This window comes from Peromyscus maniculatus, chromosome 10 (genome assembly GCF_049852395.1).
Source record: "Peromyscus maniculatus bairdii isolate BWxNUB_F1_BW_parent chromosome 10, HU_Pman_BW_mat_3.1, whole genome shotgun sequence".
In the NCBI taxonomy this organism is placed as follows: domain Eukaryota; kingdom Metazoa; phylum Chordata; class Mammalia; order Rodentia; family Cricetidae; genus Peromyscus; species Peromyscus maniculatus.
In genome coordinates, this window is record NC_134861.1 from 60,783,003 (window position 1) to 60,809,179 (window position 26,177).

The 26,177-nt window shown below is 45.3% G+C and overlaps 2 protein-coding genes across 3 annotated transcripts in view; one reads left to right on the forward strand and one right to left on the reverse strand.

Annotated features, from left to right (window-relative positions):
- Positions 1-2,424, reverse strand: part of Rfc1 (replication factor C subunit 1) — a 72,784-nt gene extending 70,360 nt beyond the window's left edge. Inside the window, exon 1 of one of the 2 annotated variants that reach the window (XM_076546340.1) lies at positions 2,205-2,424. In XM_076546340.1, coding sequence (XP_076402455.1) covers positions 2,205-2,207 — 3 coding nt within the window. In that variant the 5' untranslated portion in view covers positions 2,208-2,424. The remainder of the gene's footprint in view (positions 1-2,204) is intronic. The other variant, XM_076546339.1, reaches the window with a different exon arrangement.
- Positions 2,425-16,103: 13,679 nt separating this feature from the next.
- Positions 16,104-26,177, forward strand: part of Klb (klotho beta) — a 32,094-nt gene continuing 22,020 nt past the window's right edge. The window contains exon 1 of the mRNA XM_006974602.2: positions 16,104-16,996. Within this exon, the coding sequence (XP_006974664.1) occupies positions 16,172-16,996 (825 nt within the window). The 5' untranslated portion in view covers positions 16,104-16,171. The remainder of the gene's footprint in view (positions 16,997-26,177) is intronic.

Here is a 26,177-nt window from a genome sequence, read left to right on the forward strand (position 1 = left end):
ATTATTTTAGGGAGGCAGAATAATGTAGTCAGAAATGCCTATGTTCCAGTTCAAGGTCAACCACCTACTAGTGTGACAATCTGTTTCAAAAGTGTCTTTGCTGTCTATAAAAACTGGACTGTTGAGCACCTGAAGTCGAGGTAGAACCAGTCTATTCTACATACATTGTAAGATCAAAGCCTGATATATGATACCATTACCCAAAATTTTCCTTCAAAACAATGAACTTGGAGCAGAACATGACGGAATATGACATTAATCCCAGCACTCAGGAGGCAGAGTCAGGAGCATCTGTGAGTTCAAGGCCAGCATGGTCTACAAGCTCTAGGACAGCCAGGACTTAAAAAACAAAAACAACAAACTTGAGAGGCTTGAACGTGGTTCAGTAATTGGGAACACTTATTACTCTTGCAGAGGACCTGGGTTCAGTTTCCAGCAACCACATGAGGGTTCACAGCTATCTATGACTCCAGTTCCAAGGGATCCAATGCCCTCTTCTGATCTTGGGACCAGGACTGCATGTGATGCACATACATGCACACAGACAAAGCACTCATACACATAAAATAAGTAATTTTCTTTTTAATTTTGAAATGAACTAAAGAGGCGTGACTGGAAAGATGGCTCAGTGATTAGAGTGTTTGCTGCTCTTTCACGGGACCTGAGTTCAATTCCTAACACCTACAATCATCTTTAACTCCAGTTCCAGAGAATTCAACACCCTCTTCTGACCTCTGACAGCACCAGGCACGAATGTAAACAGAAATATATTTAGGCAAAACATATGCATTACCAAATAAATGGAAATTTAATGAACTTGGGGCTTAGAGAGATGGCTCAGTGGTTAAGAGTGTGTACTGTTCTTGCAGAGGACCTGAATTCCATAACTAACACCCACAGTGGGCAGCTCAAAACCACCTGTAACTCCAGCTCCAGAGGATCCGACACCCTCTTCTGGATGCCATGGGCACACATATGTGCATACACAAACACAGACACACATATACACATAACTAAAATAAATCTTTTTTTCAAAAAAGCACTTTAAATGAATTTTTAGAAGGTATTTATTTATTTGTTTGTTTATTTTGGTTTTTTTGAGACAGGGTTTGTCTGTGTTGTTTTGGTGCCTGTCCTGGAACTCACTTGGTAGACCAGGCTGGCCTAATGCACAGAGACTCGCCTGGCTCTGCCTCCCGAGTGCTGATAGTCAAGGCATGCACCACCACCACCACCGCCCGGCTTGGAGGGTATTTAAAGCAACAACTCACATATTAACCTGAAAAAAGGCTGACCCTGCGTGGCTACTATTACTATCCTTTTCTTTCCCAAGAATAAACAACAGAGAACTGAAATTTTTCCAATTTGGCATAAAATTTTCTCCCTTGAATGCTGGCATTCTGAAGAATGCTGAATAATAACAAGTTGAAGAATAATAGAAAATATACGTACACATGATTGTTAAATATCTTCCAGATTAACTGAACATCTTCAATTGTCCTTTAAATTAAAAATTATTTCAAACATGCAATTGTCTCCTATTACCTGTTGCTGTATTACTTTCGAGCTGTTTGAACGGCCATTATACAGAATTATGAATTGAAGTTGGGACTGAGGATATTTTTTTAAACACTATTTTAAAACAGGTGATAAGAAATGACAGCTGTCATATACATAACATCCCTCTGTACCCGCTGTGGTTTTTATGCCCGGTAAGCCAGGTCATCTGTTCAACTCCTATAAACTACTCTCAACAAAGTAAAGCAACTTCCTTATGGCATCAGCTCTCCAAACCGCGGAGACGCGCTTCAGGAAGAAGCCGGCGAAGGCCCGAGCAACTTCTCCCAAAGAAAGCCAAGTGTTCCTTTCTTCCTCGCAAAGCTTGGAGGCACGGCTTCAGGAAGCATTCCAACTGAGATATCTGGGACCATGCCCAACACCGAAGTAACTTTTAACGCCGTGTCCAAATCCACGTTCCTCTCCCTCCCTCCCTTCCCCCCCAAGAGCCGGGGGTGGAGTGTGAAAGTGCCGCGTAGCAGCCACATCCCTGCACGTTGCGCCCGCGGTGCGCCCCCCGCACCCTAAGCGGGGGGCCCCTCGGAGCACCCTGCGCCGCCCTCCCCACCCCGCACCGCGGCGGCGCCGCCGCGTCCACACCCGGCCTGCAAAACCTCTGGAGTTGCACGGCCACCCGGGCGGCTCACCATCGCAGCCCCAAGATCGAAGAGGAGCAGGTGGGCAGGCCCTCGGCTAACGGGGGAATCCGTTATCGGGGCTCGGGATCCATTGGCGCCAACAACTTCTCCCGCGAAGTGGCAGAAGCGCAGGCGGCGGCGCGCGGCGATGACGTCAGGAGGCGCGCTCTCCCCCGCGGCCCCGCCCCGAGGCGGGAGTTGCGCGCTGGGTGCGGCGCCGCCCTGGCGGCCGGAGGATGGCTGCCTCTGCTAAGGCGCGGTGTCCTCGTGCGATCGCGACCCCGACGCCCAGTCTGGGGTCTGCGGCTGGCTTCCTCCAAGGCGGCTTCCCAGGTGCCGTCCTCTCGCAGCCAGGGCAGTGATCTGTAGGAGCTTCCCGAAGGTCTTAACTCCCACCCTTAAAAAAAAATAAAAATGAGGGGGGCTGGAGAGATGGCTCAGCGGTTAAGAGCACTGGCTGCTCTTCCAAAGCTCCTGAGTTCAATTCCCAGCAACCACATGGTGGCTCTCAACCATCTGTAATGAGATCTGATGTCCTCTTCTAGCCTGCAGGCAAAACATGCCGACAGAACATTGTATACATAATAAATAAATCTTTAAAAAAAAAATGAAATGTATTCGATACGCACTGCACACATCAACTGTTGTTCCCCATCAGACTTTACTCTGATTTGTTTTATTTTCTTTTTGATGTTTGACCTATTGATTTTGGCTCAAACTCAGAGACCCATGGTTAGAGAACTCCGAGGATAGAGGACAAATATTTGTTACTTTTTACACGTTTATTTATCGGCAGTGGAGTGGCCAGAGAAGCTTTGCAGGAGCCCTTCAGCCACGTGGGTGCATGTTTGTATTAAAGGGGCTGTTTACATTAAAGGAACATTTACATTTTGTTATTGTTATTTTGAGACAGAATCTCATCTGTCCCATCCTAGTCTCAAACTCCCTAAATAGCTGAGGGTGACTTTGAACTAATGATTTTTCTACTGCCTCCCAAGTGCTGACATTTCATGCATAACACCAACATGCCTGGTTTATCAAACTCAGAGCCACTACGAAGGCATGCAACCAATTGAGCAACCTCCAGCCCCAAAAGCTCTTTGTTCTAAAACTACCAAGCTAGGAAAACTAGCCCCATTAATTCGTAAAGCTTCATTAAGTCGCTTAAAAATTAGTCAAGTAGCGGGGAGTGGTGGCTCAGGCCTTTAATCCCAGCACTTGGGAGGCAGGGGCAGGCGGATCTCGGTGAGTTCGAAGCCCGCTTGGTCTGCAAAGTGAGTTCCAGGACAACCAGAGCTGTTACACAGAGAAACCCTGTCTCGAAAAGATAAAAAATAAAATAAAAATAAAAAATAGTGAAGTCGTTAAGGCGCACACCTTTGATCCGAGCACTGGCAAGGCAGAGACAGGAGGATCTATGTAAGCTCGAGGCCTGCCTGGTCTACAGAGCAAGTTCCAGGACAGCTAAGGCTTCAGAGAGAAACCCTGTCAAAAAAAAAAAAAGAGAGAGAAAGGGAGGGAGGGAGGGAGAGAGGGAGAGAGGGAGGGAGGGAGGGAGGGAGGGAGGGAGGGAGGGAGGGGGAGAGAGAGAGAGAGAGAGAGAGAGAGAGAGAGAGAGAGAGAGAGAGAGAGAAAGAAAAGAAAGAAAGAAAGAAAGAAAGAAAGAAAGAAAGAAAGAAAGAAAGAAAGAAAGAAAGAAAGAAAGAAAGAAAGAAAGAAAAGGAAAAGAAAAATAGTGAAGTCTTTGAGGTCAGCATACCAAGATACACACTCATAGAAAAACTAGAATCAGGAGATTTTAGGATAAGCAAGTCTCAGCAGGGAATGAAGTTCTTTTACTTTGTCAGTTTGCAGAGCTGCTCTTGGTATGTGACTCAGGTGGACCTGGAACTCATGATAACGCCTCTGCCTCCACCCCACTTCTGGGATTACAGGGGTAATCTTGTAATCCACACCTGGCCAGCAGGTTTCCTATTAAGGTTTCCTATTAATAAGTAAGCAACGTGGTTGTGGAATAGAATGTAACATTTGCATACAATCTCGAGAGAAAGCATGAGATTATCAAAGAATTTAGTGAGGAGAGCAATGTCAAACTTTGGCCTTAGACTTTCAAGTCTCTTTCTAACCACATCTGGGTGGGTCTTGCCCTTCTATGACACCGTTTCTACCTGGAGAGGCAGTTAAGCCTTCAGGAATACAAGAGTTCATATTTACTAGATGTCTATTGCAACATGATTTTGGTTTGTTTTTTGTCTGGGTTGTTTGTTTGTTTGTTTGTTTGTTTGTTTGTTTTCAATGTAGCCCCTACTAACCTGGAACTCACTAAGCAGACCAGCCTCGCCTGGAACTCCAGAGATTCCCCTGCCTCTGCTTCTCCGACGCTGGGGTTAAAAGTGAGTACCATACCCTGCATCTTTTGTAATGTGCGCCCCACATGCAGCCTTGCTCTGTTCTAGGTCAAAATTCACCACTAACAATAAAAATCCCCAGTTTAGAAACAGGTGAAGTGTTTCTCAGGAGCAAGGCTTCACTGCCTGGGTCCCTCTGAAGCCAGTCGCTCGTTCCTGCTCCACTGTATGTTCCTTATGTGACCATAGAGACGTAGTTATGACTCAGTTTCCTCATCTGTTAGAGATAGAATTATTCCTGACACACATCAAGTAACAACAGCATTTTGAGTGGTGGCTGAAGTTATGTGATTTGGTTGGAGTATAATCCAGAAAGACTCAGGCTGGCCTCAAACTTGAGATCCTGCTGCCTCAGCCTCCCAAGTACTAGGACTATAAGCATGCACCACTACACATGGATGATAACAGTGTTTTTAAGTCAATAAGTATCATTATTATTATGAAGTCTGCACATGGGTGGCAGAAATGACCAGAGAGACCCTGCCTCATAAACAAGATGAAAAGAGAGACACAATCTTGAAGATTGCCCTCTGACCTCCACACACACTCTGGAATGCATGTGCTCATACCCAGAAACACTAAATAAACAAACAAACAAACAAACAAACAAACATCTCAAGCCGGGCAGTAGTGGCACATGCCTTTAATCCCTTAATCCCAGAACTTGGGAGGCAGAGCCAGGCGGATCTCTGTGAGTTTGAGGCCAGCCTGGTCTACAGAGCAAGTTCCAGGACAGGCTCCAAAGCTACACAAAGAAGCCCTGTCTCAAAAAAAAAACAAAAAAGAAAAAAAAAAAAAAAAGAGGAAATACATCTCAAAAATAAAATAGGAGAGCATTCCAAAATTAGTCTTAACTACACTCTGCAGTTTTGCTTAGGGAAATGGAAGACTAGGTCTGTCCATCCATTGAGAAATCAACAAAATCTATGAATCAAATCCCTAGAAAGTTGTACACAGCAGATGTAGGATACAATTTTGTTCATACAACCTTAGAGAAGCTAAACCAATGTACAATATTCATTGTGTTATAAGTCAACAAGTCAATGGCTAGGACATTAAAATATGACAGCTGAGTTGGCACACACATTTAAACCCATCACTCATAGGCTGAGACAGGCAGCTCTCTGTGAGTTTAGGGGAGCATAGTGAGACCCTGTCTCAAAAAAAAAAAAAAAAAAAAAAGGTGCCGCTCTTACAGAGGACCCACATGGCAGGTGACAAATTTCTGTAACTCCAGTTCCTAGGGATTTATTGCTCTCGTCTGGCCTTCTCAGGCACTGCTTATACATGGTGCACATACCTACACACAGATACACAACTACATATAATTTTAAAATAAATCTTTCTTAAAATAAAATCCTAACTATCAAGACAGAAAGAAAACTTACAGCTGGGTATAGTGGCTCACACCTTCAATCCCAGCACTTGAGAGACAGAGGCAGGAGGATTTCAGTGAATTCCAGGCCAGCCTGGTCTATATAGCAAGTTCCAGGAAAAGTCAAGGCTGCATAGAGAGACTAGACTCAAAAATGGAAGAAAAAGAAAACTTGTGTATTTTCTATCTTGTATTATTTTCAGCATTTTCTTTTTTCCTTTTTGAGATAGGATATCATGTATCTTAGGTTGGCCTCAAACTTGCGATGTAGCTCAGGCTGATCTTGAACTTCTGGTCCTCCTGCTTCCACTTGCCCAGTGCTGAGTCGGATTATGGTCCTGCACCACCACACCCACTTCATGCTACACTGGAGATCAAACCCAGAGCTGGTCTGCAAGATCAGCAAATGCTCTTAACCATTGAGCCATCTCTCCAAACCCTGTTTGTTTGATTGATTTCCTTTTGATGATTCAAGACCTCGGGTAGAAAAGACACATTTGAAGCCAAGTATTACGTATTAGATCTGATTACATAGTGCTCACTGGCTTTGTCTTAATCCTTAAGAGAAAGTCTGTGGGGGTAAAAATTAACTTTATTAGCAAAACCAATGTTGTGAAAGTCGGAGCTGTTTTCCTTCCCACTTAGGAATAGATCACTGGTGGGGAAATTTGTCTACATTCCAGGAAAAACTCTTTATCCCCAATTTTAAAATATTGACATTAGAATCTTTCTTAGTTGTTTCTCAACTTGTGAATAGTTGGATCTGATAGTTTCTAACACACACACACATGACCCTCATCCGCTAACACAGGGAAGTAAGGCAGAGCTCTGAAACATCTGTAAATGTCATAGCAGCCAGACACATGAGCTGGTTCTTGACCCTCCTTTATATTCCAATTGCAAACGACTCAGGTGACTAAAATGACTTCTGTATCGATGCCTCCATCTTCTGCTAACGTATCTAAGCCATAGGATGCACTCCTGACGCCCTTTGAAACCCTCCTCCAGAGGACAATGCTCACATTGTCTTTCATTAGACTTTGAAAAATCAACAGAAATCAATTGAATTTTCACTGTGCCGCAACACAATGACCTTCCACCCTCTGGATAAATATTAGCATGTCCTGCTTCATCAGGATTTATTGGAACGTTTTCCTTATAGACAACAGTCTGTCAGGCAGCTTCTCTGTGGCAACTGTCTGTTCACACTGGTTGTCTTGACCTTGAAGCCCTTTAGGAACACAACCATCAAAACCTGTCACCGTCAAGGTGCACATATTCTAGTTTAGGAAATCAAGTATGAACTATGTCAATCATCTTAATTATTAGATGATATCCAATTAACCTCTGGAACAACAAGCAGTGCTATTAACCACTGAGCCATCTCTCCAGCCCTCTCACCAGTAATTTTAAGGGCATGTGTAGACAGAGCAATAAATGTTCCAACAGCATTTTTGTAGTGATAGTAGGATTTATGATTAGTGTAGTTTGGGGTTTGTTTTTGTTTTTGTTTTTGTTTTTTCAGAGACAAGGTTTTTTGGTTTGGTTTGGCTTGGTTTGGTTTTTCAAGACAAGGTTTCTCTGTGTAGCTTTGGTGCCTGTCCTGGAACTCGATTTGTAGACCAGGCTGGCCTCTAACTCACAGAAATCCTCCTGGCTCTGCCTCCCAAGTGCTGAGATCAAATGTGTGCGCCACCGCCACCCGGCTTAGTGTAATCTTTTTCTCCCTGTGCTATCGGGCAATGCCAGGATTGCTGTTGATTCATAGAAATAACGTGAGATTCAGCAAATGAAGGAAGCTATTGCCACCTCCATGCAAGCTCCTGCCATAGGAAGACCAAGTACATATGGGCTACCATAGGCCCTCGGACCTCCTGGATTTAGGCCTGTGTCTGTGTGTGTAGTATGCATGTCTATGTACATGGGTGTTGGAGTGTGTGGACATATGTGAGTGTATTGGAGCACATATGCATGTGCTCAGGATGTAGAGGCCTGAGACTGATATTAGGAGTCTCCAGGGACTGCTCAGTTGAACCCAGAGCTCGGTGATATAGCTAGTAGCTAGCCTGTTTGCTTTGGGGGTCCCCTTGCCTCAGCCTTTGGAGAGGCACATGTTTGCTGATGCCCTGGGGTGCCAGAGGAAGGCATTAGATTCCCCGGAGCTGGAATTACAGACAGTTGTGAGCTGCCCGACATGAGTGCTGGGAACTGAACTTGCAGCTTCTGGAAAACAGCAAGCGCTCTTAGCTGCTGAGCCACCTCGCCAGCCCCAAACAGTCCTAACGTTCACGAGTGGATGAGCGGGTAAGAAAAATGTGCTGTCCACCCACAAGGCAATATTTAGCCATAGACAGGACAGAGAAATCAAGTACAGTTGTGCTCACCTGTAACCCCAGCCTTCGGGAGATGGAGGCAAGCTAATAAGAAGCTAGAGGCCAGCTTGGACTGTATTGTGGGTTTGAAGCCAGCCTGGGCTAGTGTCATGACCTCATCTCAGAAACAAACTTACAAATGGGGGCTAAGGACCGCTTCCTGCCTCAAAAGTCCCAGCTTCCCAGATACTCTGGGGGTGCTGAGGCAGGAGGATTGCCCGAGTCTAGGAGTCTAGGAATTTGAGGCTCGCCTGGGCCCCAAAACCAGCAGCAGCAGGAGCGACAGCAACAACAGCCGTGCATCGACCCTGGGATCATGCTAAATTAAAAAAACTAGACGCAGAGGAGAAGGGCCCCATTATCCTGCTAACGGAAGGTTCACGGAGTGGTCAGATTTACAGACATAAAGTAGAGGGATGGAGCCGGGCGGTGGTGGCGCACGCCTTTAATCCCAGCACTCGGGAGGCAGAGGCAGGCGGATCTTTGTGAGTTCGAGGCCAGCCTGGGCTACCAAGTGAGTTCCAGGAAAGGCGCAAAACTACACAGAGAAACCCTGTCTCGAAAAACCAAAAAAAAAAAAAAAAGTAGAGGGATGGCTGCCAGGGCCTGGGAGGAGGCGGGCAGGGATGGGTTACTCACTGGGTAGAGCGGAACTGGGGATGATAAAAAGGTTTTGGGGTAGGCCAGGCGGTCGGTGGTGTCACATGTCTTTAATCCCAGCACTCGGGAGGCAGAGGCAGGCGGATCTCCGTGAGTTCGAGGCCAGCCTGGTCTCCAAAGCGAGTTCCAGGAAAGGCACAAAGCTACCTGTCTCAAAAAAAAAAGTTTTGGGGGTAGATGTTGGTGTTTACTGGCTGGGTATTTACTGAGATTTTATTGGGTCTATGGAGCAAATCTCATAGGAAATTTGCTATTTGGTTTTGTTGTTGTTTGGGTGGGTTTTTTGTTTTTGCGATGGAGCCTCCTGTATCCCAGGCTGGCCTCAAATTCACAATCCTCAGTGTGCAGTGTTGGGGATCAAACCCAGGACTTAGAGAGGCAAGCCATGCACTTGACCAACAAACCCACATCTCTAATGCCTGGAGCTGCAGGAAAAAAATCGTAATTTGTTTTAATCCATGTAACTGGACTGTTTCTCCATTTAGATATTGCTGCTGTTGTTTTTGAAACAGGGTCTCAGGTAGCTCAGGCTGGCCATGTGTCTGAGGATGACCTTGAACTCCTGATACTGCTGCCTTCACCCACCAAGCCCTGGGATTACACATCTAGTTTGTAGCATCTTTGAAAGCTTTTCATTAGAGTTTTGTGGTTTCCCTTGCAGAGAAATTACTTATGTGTTTCTCATTTATTGTTTTTGTTTTGTTTTTGTTTTTGTTTTTATTTAAGATCATCTACAAGGGAGTGTAATGACAGGGAAATTATAATAAGCTCATGAAAACATTTTCTTTTCCTCTCCACACTTGCATGTGTATGGTGTGTGAGCATGCCTGTGAGCATCTGTGTGTGCGCTGGTCTGAGACTGATGGTGAGTCTTCCTCTATCTCTCTCAAACTCGTAAATCGAGGAAGAGTCTCTTGATTGATTTCAAGCTCGACAATAGGGTTCCCCCAGGCTCCACCTCCCATGCATTGCAATTCCAGGGGGGGCTGCCATGGAATTTATGTGAGGTCTGGGGATCCAAACTCCAGTCCTCGCTCTTGCCGCCTACAGCAAGCACTGAGTTACTGAGCTACCTTCCCGATCCATTTTTTTTTCTTTTTTTTTTCTTTCTTTTTTTTTTTTTGTCTTTTCTCCCCACCCCCACCCCCAACAGGGTTTCTCTGTGTAGCTTTGTGCCTTTCCTGGAACTCACTTTGTAGCCCAGGCTGGCCTCGAACTCACAGAGATCCACCTGCCTCTGTCTCCAGAGTGCTGGGATTAAAAGTGTGCACCACCACCACCCAGCGATTTTTTTTTAAGATTATTTTACTTTAAGACAGAGCCTCGTGTAACAAAAGCCGACCTCAAATACACTAGTTACAGAGAATGGCCTTGAACTTATTATTATTGTAAGATTTTTTTTTATGATTTTATGTATGAGTCTTCTATCTGCATATACGCCTCCGTGCCAGAAGAGGGCACCAGATCTCATTACAGATGGTTGTGAGCCACCATGTGGTTGTTAGGAACTGAACTCAGGACCTCTGGAAGAGAGGACAGTGGTCTTAGCCACTGAGCCATCTCTCCAGCCCCGGGCCTTGAACTTCTGATCTTCCCCTTCTGCTATACAAGTGCTGAGATGACAGCTAGGCACCACCGTTCAGTTTATACAGCGTCGAGAATTGAACCCAGGGCTTCAAGCATGCTAAGCTAGAACTCTACCAGCTAAGCTACATCCCCACCTCTGGTGCTGTCTTTTTTAAATGTAAGCTGATTAGTTTACTTTGTGTACACAGTACGTCTGCGTCCGTGCTCACATAGAGGCGTGCACACACTCATGCCTGCTCGTGCAGAGAACACAGGAAGGTGGGTGGGTGTCCTTGCTCTGCCGCTCCACCTTATTCCCTTGCGACAGGGCCTCTCACGAAGCCTGAAGCCGTCTGGGCTGGGTGGGCCAGCTGGTCAACAGCAGTTCTGTCCCTGTCTCTGATGACATCTGTGTAGAAGCAGAAATACTCTTTTCGGGGGGCTGGAGAGATGGCTCAGTGGTTAAGAGCACTGACTGCTCTTCCAGAGGTCCTGAGTTCAATTCCCAGCAGCCACACGGTGGCTCACGACCCTCTGTAATGAGATCTGGTGCCCTCTTCTGGCCTGCAGGCATACGTGCAGACAGAACACTGTATACATAATAAATAAATATATCTTAAAAAAAAAAAAAAAAAAAAAAAAAGGACTGTCCATGAACTTTAAAAAAAAAAAAAAATGCTCTTTCGCCCCTCTAGATTTTGAAAGTTTCCAATGCCTAAAGAGAACCAGATTACACATTTTCTTGGACGGAGTGCTTCTCCGGGTCAGATATACAACAGGACTTAAGAGGCTGCCATACCCAGAAATGGATGTCCTTTCCACCCTGGGAGTCTAATCCGTGGCAGTCCTGTGATTGTTCTCCACTCCCTGGACATTGAATGCTACCTGTGTGCATTATACCGATATTTAAACCTATTTCTTTACAGTTTGTGTATATTATATTAACAAAGCATTTTTGTGTGTGGAGAAAAAAAAATCTGTCTACACCCCCCATCTCCCCTCCCCACCCCACCCCCACCCCCCGCCAATACTGAGGCTATAGACACCTGTGGCCACATCAAATTTCAAAACAACAGCAACAAAAAATCCAGGGTCTCACCCTATGGCACTCACCGGCCCAGAATTCACTATGTAGACCGGGCTGACCTAAAGCTCACAGAGATCTGTCTGCCTCTGCCTCCAGTACTGGGATTATGTTGAGCTTTCTTTCTTTTGTATTTGCTAGGGATTCAAACTTGGGTCCTCAGGCTTGCGCAGGAAATGCTCATCACCACTGAGCCATCTCTCCAACCCCAGTATAGCCTTTTCCATATCAACTTTTTAAGTCTTTTTGCTGGAGTACAAAAAAGCAGTTCACTGGCTTTTCTATATTAACTTTCATTTTGTAACCTTACTATAGTTGTCCATTTGTGCTAGGATTTTCAGCTGATCCTTTGGGATTTTCTGCATAAACGGTCATGTGTGGTGATATTTTGTTTGTACTCTTAGCAAATAAAGTTCACCCGAAGGACAGAGCCAGTCACAGATCAGCCATAGAGGTCAGGCAGTGGTGGCTCACACCTTTAATTCTAGCACTCGGGAGGCAGAGGCAGAGATCTGTCTGGATTTCTGTGATCTCAAGGCCACCCTGAACTACATGAGATTAATCCAGTCTAAAAGAGAAACAGAGCCAGGCAGTGGTAGCACACACCTTTAATTCTAGCGCTCAGGATCACACACCTTTAATCCCAGCACTAGGAAGGTTGAGACAGGAAGTGACATGGGTGGGCAGAGAAAGGAGGATAAGGCAGGAGGAGACAGGAGCTCCGTCTCTCTTCCAGGCTGAGGAGCTGGTGGGGTAAGAGGTGGTGGCTGTGGCTTGCTCTGCTTCTCTGGTCTTTCAGCTTTCACCCTGACCTCTGGCTCCAGGTTTTTGTTGTAAGACCATTTAGGATTCGTACCACAATCATGACCACCTACGAATTTAGTTTTCCTTGTTGCTTCCCAGTGTGTGTGGTTTCTTTCTTTGTCTTGTGCAATCAGAGATTTCAGTGTGCTGAACTGAATACAGAGTAGAGGCTTGGTGTGTGTGTGTCAGTGACAGGGCAATAGGGAAGGTCGGTCACCAGGACCAATGGTCACACACACAACAACGGTCACACACACAACAGTAACACACACCAAAAACGGTCACACACACAACAAACAGTCACACACACAACAGTCATACACACCAACAGTCACACACACCAACAGTCACACACACAACAGTGACACACACCAACGGTCACACACACCAACAGTCACACACACAACAGTCACACACACAAAAGTCACACACACCAACGGTCACACACACCAACAGTCACACACACTAACAGTCACACACACAACAGTCACACACACCAACAGTCACACACACCAACAGTCACACACACAACAGTCACACGCACAACAGTCACACACAATAAACAGTCACACACACAACAGTCACACACACAACAGTCACACACACAACAGTCACACACACAACAGTCACACACACAACGGTCACACACACAACGGTCACACACACAACAGTCACACACACCAACAGTCACACACACCAACAACGGTCACACACACAACAGTGTCACACACACAACAGTCCCACACACACAACAGTCCCACACACCAACAGTCACACACATAACAGTCACACACACACAACAGTCGCACACACCAACAACGGTCACACACACCAACAACGGTCACACACACAACAGTCACACACACCAACAGCCATGAGAACAGACACCTGCTTCTTCTACCTACCTTAGTGGGAAGGCATCTGTTCCTCAGCAAGAAACTTTGACCTCACTAAGTCACACCTGAGTAGTGAGTTCCAGGACATCTAGAGCTACGTAGTGAGACCCTGTCTCAAAATAAAAAAACAAGCAAAACCGACCTACACAACATCAAGCCGTCAATATTCCAGCAGGACAGGGGAGTGATTGACAGTTGATGACTTCTGAGGTTGGGTCAGGTTTCTTTAAGGGTGTGGCCCTTCCTAGGTTGACCACACTCGGGTGGATGGCCCAACACCCATGAGCATATATAGGTAGCACAGGACTTAGTGGATATCTGGGAATTCAAGGTCAGCATGATCTATATAGTAAGTCCTGTGGCAGCCTGTCTCAAAAACAATAACAAAACAAAAAACCACACACTAAAGTTGGGAAGGGGTGGGAAGTTCGGGTGGATCTGGGAGTAGTTAGAGGGAGGGATGGTGGGTGACTATGTCAAAATACCTTTTTTTGTTTGTTTGTTTGTTTTCTGAGACAGTGTTTCTCTGTGTAGCTTTGGAGCCTGTCCTGGAACTCACTCTGTAGACCAGGCTGTCCTTGAACTCACAGAGATCCGCCTGCCTCTGCCTCCCAGGTGCTGGGATTATAGGCATGCACCACCACCGCCCAGCAAGATTCCTTTTATGCATATAGGAAATTCTCAAAAAATAATAAAAACATTTTAAAAGAGAAAAATAGTTGAGTCATGATTAACTTCAAGACTTATTGCACCGAGGGGTGGTGGCTCACATCTTTAATCCCAGCACTCAGGAGGCAGAGACAGGAGGATCTCTCTGAGTTCAAGTCTAGCCTGGCCTACAGAGTGAGTTCCAGGACAGCCAAGGCTATGCAGAGAAACCCTGTCTCCAAAAACCCAAAACCAAACCAAACCAAACCAAACCAAACAAACCACAGACATGAGCTAGATAAAGGGAGAGTCATGGCCAATGGCGAGAGTGTACCTGGGAAGACACCAGGCTAAGCTGGGTGTGGACAGCTTAGTACACGTCAAGCTCAAGAGAAGTGTGCTGCACGCAGTCTCGAATGATGATAAAGGGGAAACAGAGTCAGAGCAGTGCTTTCCATACTGCCTCTGAGCATTGCTTACTACACTCTTTCCCTTCCACATAAAAATAGTGCTCATTCACTGGGGAGACTGAGGCAGCACAAATGGATGGCAAATGCTAGGTCAACCCGGGCTCCACCGCAAAATCCTGTCTGCAATCCCAGCACCCAGAGGCTGAGGCAGGGGGAGCTCCAGAAGTCCTGGGCCAGCCTGGACTACAGGATGAGAACCTGTCTCGGGGTAGTTTTTAATTTAAGTTTACTGAGCAATTACTATGTGTCAGTCTCTGGTCTAAGTGCCTTAGATATGGTAACTCTACCCTCATAATAATCCATACATATCATTCTTATGCTTCTTGTTTTGTTTTTGTTTTTAATTTGATTTTCTTGTTTTTGAGATGTGCACCACCACAGCCAACTTCTGCTACTTCTTACGTAACAGGAAACTGTAGTGCAGAATTGATTTCCAGGTCAGCCAGGGCTATATAGTGAGACCCTGTCTAAGATTTTTAAAAAAAAAAATTTTTTTAATTAGGTAACTTGCTGGGCCTGGTGGTGTAGACCTGAGGCAGGGGAACTGCCACAAGTTCAAGGCCAGCTTGCACTATATATCAAGTCTGTAGGCAACATAATGAGCCCCCTGCTTTACAATAAAAGTAAGACGAGGACTAGAGATACAGCCCAGTAGTGGGGCTTTTCCTTAGCATGCACATGTCCTGGGTTTGACCTCTAATATTGCCAAAAGAAATTAAATTCATGTCCTTAAACTCAAATTATCTCCCACATTCAGTGTCATGTAGCCCCAGGTAACTTCAAATTCCATTTGTAGCCAAGAATGACCTTGAACGCCTGATCCTCCTGCCGCCACCTCTTAAGGGCTGGGATCATAACGCACCTGGCTACTTGGTTTGGTTTTCAGTTCTTTGAGATGGAGTCTTGCCCTGTAGTCAAAATGGCAATTATGTAGCTTAGGCTGTCCTTAAACTCACAGCAATCCTCCTGCTCTGGCTTTCCAACTTCAGGAGTTACAGGCTGAGCCACCATGGTTCAACTAAGTTTTCTTTGTTGTTTGTTTTTGAGACAGGGTTTCTCTGTGCAGCCCTGGCTGTCCTGGATCTCACTCTGTAGACCACGCTGGCCTCAACTCACAGAGATCTGCCTGGCTCTGCCTCCCGAGTGCTGGGATTAAACGTCACCGCTGCTCTGCTCAACTAAGTTTTCTTAAAATAGATGACATCTACCAAGATTATTCTTAGGTGCGTATGTTTTTGGTTGAAGTGTAATATCCTGCTTTTAATTGTTTGTTTCTGGCTATCGATTTCTATGTAAAATTGCTTTTCCTAAAATGGGAGATGATAAAATTACCACGCTAAGACTCTAAAAATAGAAAAGTAGATCCCTTATTCAATAAAGTTCGAAACGTTCAGAAAAGATCTACGGCCCCGTGAAGGGCAACACAGGAAACGGCACTCCTGTGCGTTGTTTCCATATGCTTATTTAACCCGTTCAAATTAGTGTCAGAGATACATCCCCATCTATCTCCTTTTCCTCATCCCAAGAAGACTCCACGTGTTGTTGACTGCAACGAGGCCACCTCCCTCAAACTGCGTGGCTCTCATGACCCATCCTAAGTCTCCCGGTCCAGGCTAATCATTGACAGGGCTTTACAATCACAGGCTTTTACTGGCGCGCTGATAAAGACAGTCCCGCGGTTAGTTAGTGGCAAATGAAGGCAGGCTGTGCAGCGGGGTCCCCGGGGAATGAATGGATTTTCTTCAGCTCTGATGCAAGAAGCACACGCTCTAGGAAAACAATGTCCAACCGGGCACTGCAAAGATCCGTCCTGCTGTCAGCGTTTGTCTTACTGCGAGCTGTTACCGGATTCTCCGGAGACCGGAGCGCGATATGGACTCAAAAACAGTACGTGAGTCCGGTGAATGCAAGTCAGCTGTTTCTCTATGACACTTTCCCTAAAAACTTTTTCTGGGGCGTTGGGACCGGAGCGTTTCAAGTGGAAGGGAGTTGGCAGACAGACGGAAGAGGACCCTCGGTCTGGGATCAGTTCATCTTCACCCACTTGAGAGATGTCAACATCACGGACAAGTCCGCCGACAGCTACCTTTTTCTGGAAAAGGACTTGTTGGCTCTGGATTTTTTAGGAGTTTCTTTTTATCAGTTCTCAATCTCCTGGCCACGGTTGTTCCCCCACGGAACAGTAGCAGCCGTGAATGCGAAAGGTCTCCAGTACTACAATGCACTTCTGGACTCGCTGATACTTAGGAATATTGAGCCCGTCGTTACCTTATACCATTGGGACTTGCCTTTGGCACTGCAGGAGGAATACGGGGGCTGGAAAAATGCGACTATGATAGAGCTCTTCAATGACTATGCCACATACTGCTTCCAGACCTTTGGAGACCGAGTCAAATATTGGATTACAATTCACAATCCTTACCTTGTTGCTTGGCATGGGTTTGGCACGGGTGTGCATGCGCCGGGAGAGAAGGGAAATTTAACAGCTGTCTACACCGTGGGGCACAACCTGATCAAGGTACAGTACAGCTGGCTTCTCACAAGAGCTTCAGAGCATAGGATTGGGGGTTCAAAGAAACACTCTGTGTAAGGGGCAGCTGAGTAAAAATCAACACCAGTAATTTTATGCTAACTCACACATTCTGTCCCCTAATTTTATGCTTAAAGTAGGATATCTTTCATCTTCCAAAGCTGGTGTTAATATGTTTGTTCAGCTAGTTTCCTTCACACTTGCAACTTAAGGCCATTTTTAAAGTCTAGGAGGTTATGGTTATAGCATATAGTATAGTTACAGTAATATAAGGAAGGGAGTATAAGTTTATTCTGTGGGAAAGAAGCACTTTATAATGTTTAGAGGTTGGGTTTCTTTTCTGACAACACATCCTGATTCCAGAATAATGTTAATACACAATTAACATAATGCACAATTATTCTGGATACAGATTTGTTCCTCCTGTTCTTAGGGGTACTTAGCAACAGGAAGGGGAGTTGACGGCAGCGTTCCTGCACATGTTAAATACAGAAAATGAAATTATTTGCAGCCCGCTTTTGGTATCCCATGCATCCCACAGTATAACAGGTGGGCTGGCATGTGTTGGGAGCTAATGAAAACCAAGAGTATAAAAACTGGGAGTGTTGGGCCCTGCTGTGGTATTTAAAACAATGTGCTTCGGAAGTCAGAATTGATGCTGGGAAATGGTCTGTGTCTTAAAACAATAATAAAAGTGCAGGAAAAAAAATAATAGCTCCCACCGGGCACCACAGGTTACAGGAAGCGCTTTTGTGTAACGTGTTTGACCCTCATAACAACCATGAAATAGGCCTTCATTTTTACCATCCCCATCTTAGGGAGGAGAGCTGAATCTCAGTGAGAGTAACTATCTTAGCCATGGTTCAGAATAAAATTCAGCAGCTAGGAACCTGAGACGTATGATTGGCAACATAATTCAATGCTCTTTATTTGCACCCTTTTTATTAAGAGTAACCTAGGGACTTTGGAGAGGCACAGCCTCGTGGGAGGCTAACGTCTGAAATCCGATGTAAGTTCTTCAATAAACAGTTCACGAGAAAAATAAGTTACTCTAAATACTTGTTACACTTTTAAGATGAAAAAAGGAATCAGTGACACTTTAGAGTGTGCTGGGGAAATAATTTAATGTCTAAAGAATCAAAATTTCAAATGTGTAGAAACAGGAAAACGTGTGTAGGAACATAAAACTTCCCCATGTAGCCCTCCTTTGCTTTGGATTTTTTGAGTTCATATAAACAGATATCTTATATATTTAGTCCGATGGTTGCAGTCACATCTTCGCTTGGCAAGAAACAGATTGCGAAAGCTTTCAAGGTTTATTTGTTTCGTCCAAATAGCTTTTAAAAAGCTATGTTTGTCTGTTTTTCCCTTTCCCTCTATTTCATCAGCTCGACCTTTTTTTTTAAGTTTCTATTACATTTATGCACGACTGTATGAGTGTGTGTGTGTGAGCGCACACACGTGTGAGAGTGTGCTCACACCAGTCCCCATGCACGTGCTGTGGTACACTTGTGGAGGTCAGAGGACAACTTGCAGGAGGCGGTTCTCTCCTCCCCCAGTGTGGGTCCTGGGGAAAGGACTCTGGTCGTCGGGCTTGACTACGACGAGTGTCAGGATCCACTGAGCCACCTCAGAGGGTTTCCTTTTTAAATAATCGTGCTTTCCCAAGTCACTTCTCTGATGTCCTTGCGATTTCTAAACCACTATCCTTAATAAATGGCCTAAGGGGTCCCTTGAAATCAGCCAGACAGTGAAATTCGCTGCATAACCCAGTGACCTATTACACCAGAGAGAAGTCCCGTAAGGCTTTGGCAGCCTGAAGTGACCTCGTTCTCCAAGTCTCCTCTCAGCCTTTTCTTCAACATAAAAGAGACGGTTTGGGTACTTCATGATACGACAGGGTATTCTCTCTTCTTGTTTCTCCTTGTGACCCAGGAGAAGCATTCTTTAGAGTCAGTTTTCAGTTCAAGAATGTTCCTTAAAGGAAAGCTAACTTCAAACTCAAGCGTTATGCGACCATAGCATGCCCTATTCTCTACTTCTCGGAGGTTTCTGAAACACTGTACAACTACTGGAGTCATTTTATTTCTAGAATGATCTTGAAAAGTTCATCTCAATTGGAAAGGTCCTGGTTCAGAGGCAACCTTAACGGTCCAGCTCACTACAGATGTAAGATGAAGCCTCACACAGCCCAGACTGGCCTTGAATTTGCAGTTTGTTATAGAGCTGGGGATGGCCTTGAAATTCTTACCTCCTGCCCCCACCTCCCGTGCTGAGAATAGAGGTATGGACCCCCACCCTCCCACCCCGCTGCTGTGAATAGAGATATGGACACCATTCCTGGTTTATGTGGTTCTGGAGATCGAACCTAGCTCTTTGTGCATGCTAGGAAAACTACCAGCTGAGCCACATCCCCAGCCATGACGTGGCTTAGACTCTATGCTATTGAAAGTACTTTATTATGATTCCTTATAAAGTAAGTCTATACCTCTGGCATGAATTTCCCATAATCCCACCTACAAGTGGATATTCTGTTCAAAGTTTTTAGGTTGTTTTTGTTTTGTTTTGTTGGTTTTTCGAGACAGGGTTTCTCCGTGTGGTTTTGGTGCCTGTCCTGGATCTCGCTCTGTAGACCAGGCTGGCCTCGAACTCACAGAGAGCCACCTGGCCCTGCCTCCCGAGTGCTAGGATTAAAAGTGTGCACAACCGCTGCGCGACCCTGTTTGGAGTTTTTAATAGTGTTTGAAACAGAATGAGGGTGAGTTTTTGGCTTATCCATTTATTTATTTATTTTTATTTTTGAGACAGGGTTTCTCTGTGTAGCTTTGGAGCCTATCCTGGAACTCACTCTGTAGACCAGGCTGGCCTTGAACCCACAGAGATCCACCTGCCTCTGCCTCACGAATGCTGGGATTAAAAGAGTGCGCCGCCGCCGCCGCCGCCACCACCACCACCACCCAGCTGCTTTATTCATTTTTAGGCTTCTAATTAATTTAACTCTTGTATGTAATTTTCACAACAGCCTTACAGGGTAGCTATTATTATACCCATTTGGCAGAATAATATTTGAAATATGCATCATGTTGCTTCCCTGCATAAAATATTTCGGTGGCTTCCTAGAGCTTTGGGGCTAAGGTCTTAATTCGTCACCCAGCCCTTCAAAACATACCCCTTGCCTTCACATCAGCCTACTTCCCGGCCACTCTCTCACCCTGCTATCATATCACTTTCTGGAAACACACACAGCTCGTCATAATGCGTTCTTGGTACTGGCCCAGGTTTACCTTGCTAGTCCTCTGTATCCAGCCCTTCTAGCACGTTCTATCAAGACAAAATGCCTTTCAAAGCCCTGTTTTTCCCATCCAGTATTGTGAAAAAATTTGCTTTAGACAGTTAACCCCATTAGAGGTAACTGTCCCTTCTATGGGCTCACAGTGGCATATCATCTGATCCCTTTTTTTTTTTTCATGTGCAATGGTGTTTTGCCTTCATGCGTGTCTGTGCGAGGGTGCTGGAGTTGCAAACAGTTGTGAGCTGCCGTGGGGCGGGGAGGAGACAGAATTGAACCCCGTCCTTTGGAAGAGCAGCCAGTGCTCTTAACCCCTGAGCCATCTATCTCTCCAGTGCCTGGTCCTCTTTTCCCTCTGCAGTTAGTTAGACTAAGAATTCCTACAGGGACTTTCTTTGCTGCTGTTGTTTTGTGTTTTTAAATCCTATTGACTTAGTTTGAGAAGGAGCTCGGGCACGCTGAGGCACAGGTGTGGAGGTTAGAGGATGACTTTTGGGAGTGATTCTCTCTCTCCATCCTGTGGGTCGTGGGGATGGAACTCGGGGCCTCAGGCTTGGTGGGGAGTACTTTTCCCTGCTGATCCACCTCACCTGTACTGTTTGCTTGCTTTTTGGTTTGATGCCTCCAGCATCTAACACTGACCGTTTGGCACACGTTGGAGTACAGATGTCCATTGAGTGAATGCTTTCTGGTTCTATCTGAAATCAAAGAGTCAGGGTCAAGTTCTTGCTTCCTGCTCCGCTGTGTTGTCAATTATTCTGGAGATATTGCCGGTATTAGTCTGGGGGTGTCTTAGTCAGGGTGTGTTGGTTGCAAGTGACAAATCGAATTCAATCTGGCTTTAAGCAAAAAGGAGCCATTTCCTGGCTGACTAAGCAGGGATAATGGACTCAGCTACTAGGACCCCCTCAGAGGACCCTTTCCTGCCCGCCTGCCTCAGGTCCCTTCCTCCTTAGAGGTGGATGTTTTCTCCTTTCTAGAAGAAAGGTGTTAGCTGGGCTTGATGGCGTATGCCTCTAATCCTAACACTCGGGAAGTCTTTGTGAATTTGAGGTCAGCCTGCTCTACGGAGAGTTCCAGGCCCGTCAGGGCTGCAGCAAAACCCTGTGGCAAAATTAAATAAATACAGTTTTAAAAAGAGAAAGAAAGAGATCTTTAAAAACATTCAGTTTCTAAAGGGCAACAGTCTGATGGGCGTGGCAATGCATGCCCAGTGCACCAATCCCAGCACTCGGGAGGTGGAGGCATGAGGAATTCGAGTTCCAGGCCAGCCTGGGTTACAAAGTAAGACCCTGTCTCTAACCGGGCGGTGGTGAGAGTTCGAGGCCAGCCGGGTCTACAGAGTGAGTTCCAGGACAGCCAGGACTGTTTCACGGAGCAATCCTGTCTCGGAAAACAAATGAACAAAAGAAAAAAGAAGCTGTCTCTAAATAAATAAATAAATAAATAAATAAATAGATAGATAGATAGATAGATAGATAGATAGATAGATAAATAAATAAATAAATAAATAAATAAATAAATAAATAAATAAATAAATAAATAAATAAAAGGTACTTGCTGCCAAACCTGATGACCTGGTGGAGGAAGAGAAGCTCCTATCAGGACTATGGCATGCACTCCCCCCCCCCCCAGATACACACATGCTTACAAAATACATAAGATACAATTTTCAAAATAAATAAGTAAAGTCTCAGAGATAGTTGACCTACTTAGGTGGTGCTCTTCTTTCTTTGATCATCAAAGCTGGAAGAGTTGGTATTAATGAGTCAAGGTGATAATGACATTCATTTTTCATTCTATTTTTAAATCACAAATACAAATAATAATCTAAGTTCGTAAATTTGCCCCCAAAAGTAGAACCTCTGAGAGCCCCTGGGTAAACAGTCTTGAGGGTTGGGGGTGTGAGTGTGCTGAGGGAGCCAGTCATTCATTCAGTTTGTTACCCCACAAAGCCCTGCTGGCGTCCATGTTAGCTGTGAGCATGTTGAGGCTTTGAAACGTTATCTTTCATAGACACATGCTGTTGACACAGTGTGAGGCTTTCTCAACCCCAGACCTATTGACATTTGGGGCTGGACAACTTTCTGTTGCGATGGACTAGCGTGCGCATTCTGTCATGCTCATCGACAGCCCTGGATCGTCCCACCCCATCTAATTCCTCAGCCTGAGCCCAGTCCTGCTTCTGGCTTGGGACAACCCAGGTGTCTCTAGACATGGCCCAGTGTCCCACAGCAGTCAAGAGTCCTTCCCTTTTCTCCACTTCTCGAAAAACCAGTCACTTCCATCTACACTGGACGGGGGGTCAGATGAAACATGGCTAGGTTGACGGGCATAAAGATGGCTGGGGTCTTACAACATGGCCTCCAAGGAGATTTTCACTGGACCTCTAGGGTGCATGCACATCGAACCTCAAAGTTAACTTGTATGCTAGGAAGACACAATACTTTAAGAAATGTTTTTAAGAGGGGGCTGGAGAGGTGGGTCTTGGTGGTTGACAGCACATATTGCTCTGGCAAAGGACCATGTGGGGTAATTCACAATTGCCTGTAACTCCAGCTCTAGGAGATCCGATGCCCTCTTCTGGACTATGAGGATACCTGCACTCATGTGCACAGACACATAGACACACATAACCACAGAATTTAAAAACTAAATCTTAAAAAATATTTTTAAAAGCTGGTATACCCTGGATGATGGTGGTGCAGACCTTTAATCCTAGCACTCAGCATGCAGAGGCAAGAGGATCTCTATGAGTTCGAGGCCAGCCTGGGCTACAGAGTGAGTCCCAGGAGTACCAGAGCTATGTAGTGAGACCCTGTCTCCAAAAGCCTCCACCCCTACAAAAAAATCAGAGTATGGTGTTGCATGCTTGCAATTTCAGCATGTAGAGGGTTAAGCCAAGAAAATTATGAGTTTGAAGCCAGTCGGAGTAATATGGCAAGACTCTATCTCAAAAAAAAAAAAAAAGCAGGGGTGGACAATAGTGGGATGACTCTGCAGGTAAGGTGCTTGCTGCCGAGCCTGGGGACCTAAATTCAGTCCCCAAAAACCTGGATACTTGAAGAGAGAACCAACTCCTACAAGTTGTCCGCTGACCTCCACATTCACACCATAGCATCTGAGGCCCATCCATACACACACACACACACACACACACACACACACACACGCACGCACGCATGCACGCACGCACGCACGCACACGCACACGCACATAAATAAGTCTAACTAAAACAAAAAACAGTAGGTATGCCTGGCTTAGAAAACACCACTGAAAAGCCAGGGGTAGGGGGGGAGTGGGGGGTGGGAGTTGGCTTATAAGGGTTTCACTTACACTTTTTAAACATTGCATTTCTGTTTATTTAGTAGCTAATATCTTCACACCGTTCAAAATTAAAGAGAATAAAAATGACAAGCCCAGTATGGTGGCGCATACCTTTAATCCCAGCACTCGAGAGGCAGAGGCAGGTGGATCTCTGTGAGTTCAAGGCCAGCCTGGTCTACAGAGCGAGATCCAGGTCAGGCTCCAAAGCTACACAGAGAAATCCTGTCTTGGGGGAGGGGGGGAGAAAATACAAATTTTACACAGTATTTAAGTGTACATTTACTTTTTTTTTTATTTGTTTGTTTGCTTTTTGTTTTTCAAGACAGGGTTTCTTTGTGAAACAGTTCTGACTGTCCTGGAACTTACTCTGTAGACCAGGCTGGCCTGGAACTCACAGAGACCCGCCTGGCTCTGCCTCCCAAGTGCTAGGATTAAAGGTGTGGGCCACCACTGCCCAGCCTACATTATTTTTAATTTTTAAAATTTATTGTGTATGCCGGACATGGTAGCACATGCCCTTAATTTCATCAGTTGAGTTAGATGGTTCCTTGTGAGTTTGAAACCAGTCAAATCTACTTAGCAAGACCCAGGACAGCTAGGGCTACATAGAGACCTTGTCTGAAAAAAACAACCGTAGTGTGTGTGTGTTGGGGAGGGGGCTGCTCACGTGCCGTGACTCAAGTGTAAAGGTCAGAAGACTATCGGGGAATCGGTTTTCTCCTTCTACTCTGTGGGTCTCTGAGATCAAACTCACACCGCCATGATTCACAACAAGCCCCTTTAACCGCTGAGCCGTCTCACCGACCCTAAATTTGTTCGAAGTGAACTTGACACCACAGTCTCCAACAACGTGGTTTTCTATGAAATGTAAGCTGTGTTGACACTTTTTGTGTGTGCCACACACAAACGCTGACTGACATGCTTTCTGACATTCCTTAGGGAGGCAAACGATTGCTTCACACTGCGAAAGACACGGCGCTTAGGACACCATGTTGGGAAACTCCACTCTGGGTCAAGCCCTTACTGGCTGGTTCCCGAGCCTGGGGTCAGTCTGTTTTTCCTGCTTGTTTGTCCAGCTCTTGGAGGACTTGGGTGAACTATTTCTCTGCATCGTTAGTTGGAGAGACTCACATAATGCTGACAAAGAAATAAATAGATTATTTTTAGTGATTTTTCCTTTTTAAATTTTAAAAATTTTTTATTATATTTGCCTGTTCATTTTTATTTTATTTTAGGGAGGGAGAGGTTGAGACAGGGTTTTTAGTCTGTAGCTCTGGCTATCCTGGAACTCGCTACATAGCTCAGGGTGGCCTTGAATCATGGAGACCGCCTGCCTCTGCCTCCCCAGCACGTGTATTAAAGGCCAGCATTACTAAGCCTAGCTGATAACTTTTTATCTGTATGCATGTGTGGTGGGATGTGCATGCAATCCCAGCACTTGGGAAGTAGAGGCAGAAGGATCAAGAGTTCAAGATTATCAACTTGCATCGCCTGAGCTACACGAGACCCTGTCTCAAAGAGCCAAAGAAATAAAAATTTTAAATAAATAAATAAATGGAAAAACTTCTCCCACAGAGGGGCTGGCGAGGTTGCCTCCTGGTTAAGAGCACTTACTGCTCTTGCAGAGGACCCAGCTAGGGTAGCTCACAGCTCCCTGTAACCCCAGCTGGATTCCAGGCCTTTTTATGACCTCTTTTTTTTTTTTTTGGTTTTTCGAGACAGGGTTTCTCTGTGTAGCTTTGCACCTTTCCTGGGACTCACTTGGTAGCCCAGGCTGGCCTCGAACTCACAGAGATCCGCCTGCCTCTGCCTCCCGAGTGCTGAGATTAAAGGCGTGTGCTGCTGCTGCTGCTGCTGCTGCCGCCGCCGCCGCCTTATGCCTACAGAAGCCAGAAGAGGGTGTCAGATGCCCTGGAACTGAAGTCGCAAACAGTTATGAGCCACCATGTGGGTGCTAGCAGTCAAGAGCAGACTGTGCTCTTAACCATTGAGGCTTTTTTTCTCTAGCCCTAACATTTTATTTTATTTTTTGAACAGGAAATCTCTCTGTAGTCCTGGCTGTCCTAAAAGTCACTATGTAGACCAGGCTGGCCTTAAACTCGAAGAGATCCTCCTACTTCTACCTCCTCCTGAGTGCTGGGGTTAAAGATTAGGCCTAGAGCTGGAGAGATGGCTCAGAGGTTAAGAGCATTGACTGATCTTCCTAGAGGTGCTGAGTTCAATTCCCAGCAACCACATGGTGGCTCACAACCATCTATAATGAGATCAATGCCCTCTTCTGGCATGCAGGCAAAACATGCAGACAGAATACTGTGTACATAATAAATAAATAAACCTTAAAAAAAAAGAAAGAAAAAAGAGGTTAGCCCTAACATAATTCTGAAATGACATTTTTCATTTGTCTTGAAATGTTAGTTATATTTGCTCAAATGTCTTTTAATGCCTCAATGAGGGGATATTAGACTATTATATGTGCTCTTATCAATATTATTTAGATTTTAAGTAAACTAGTTAATATAATTAATTTAATTATCTAATGCCATCGATCTTACA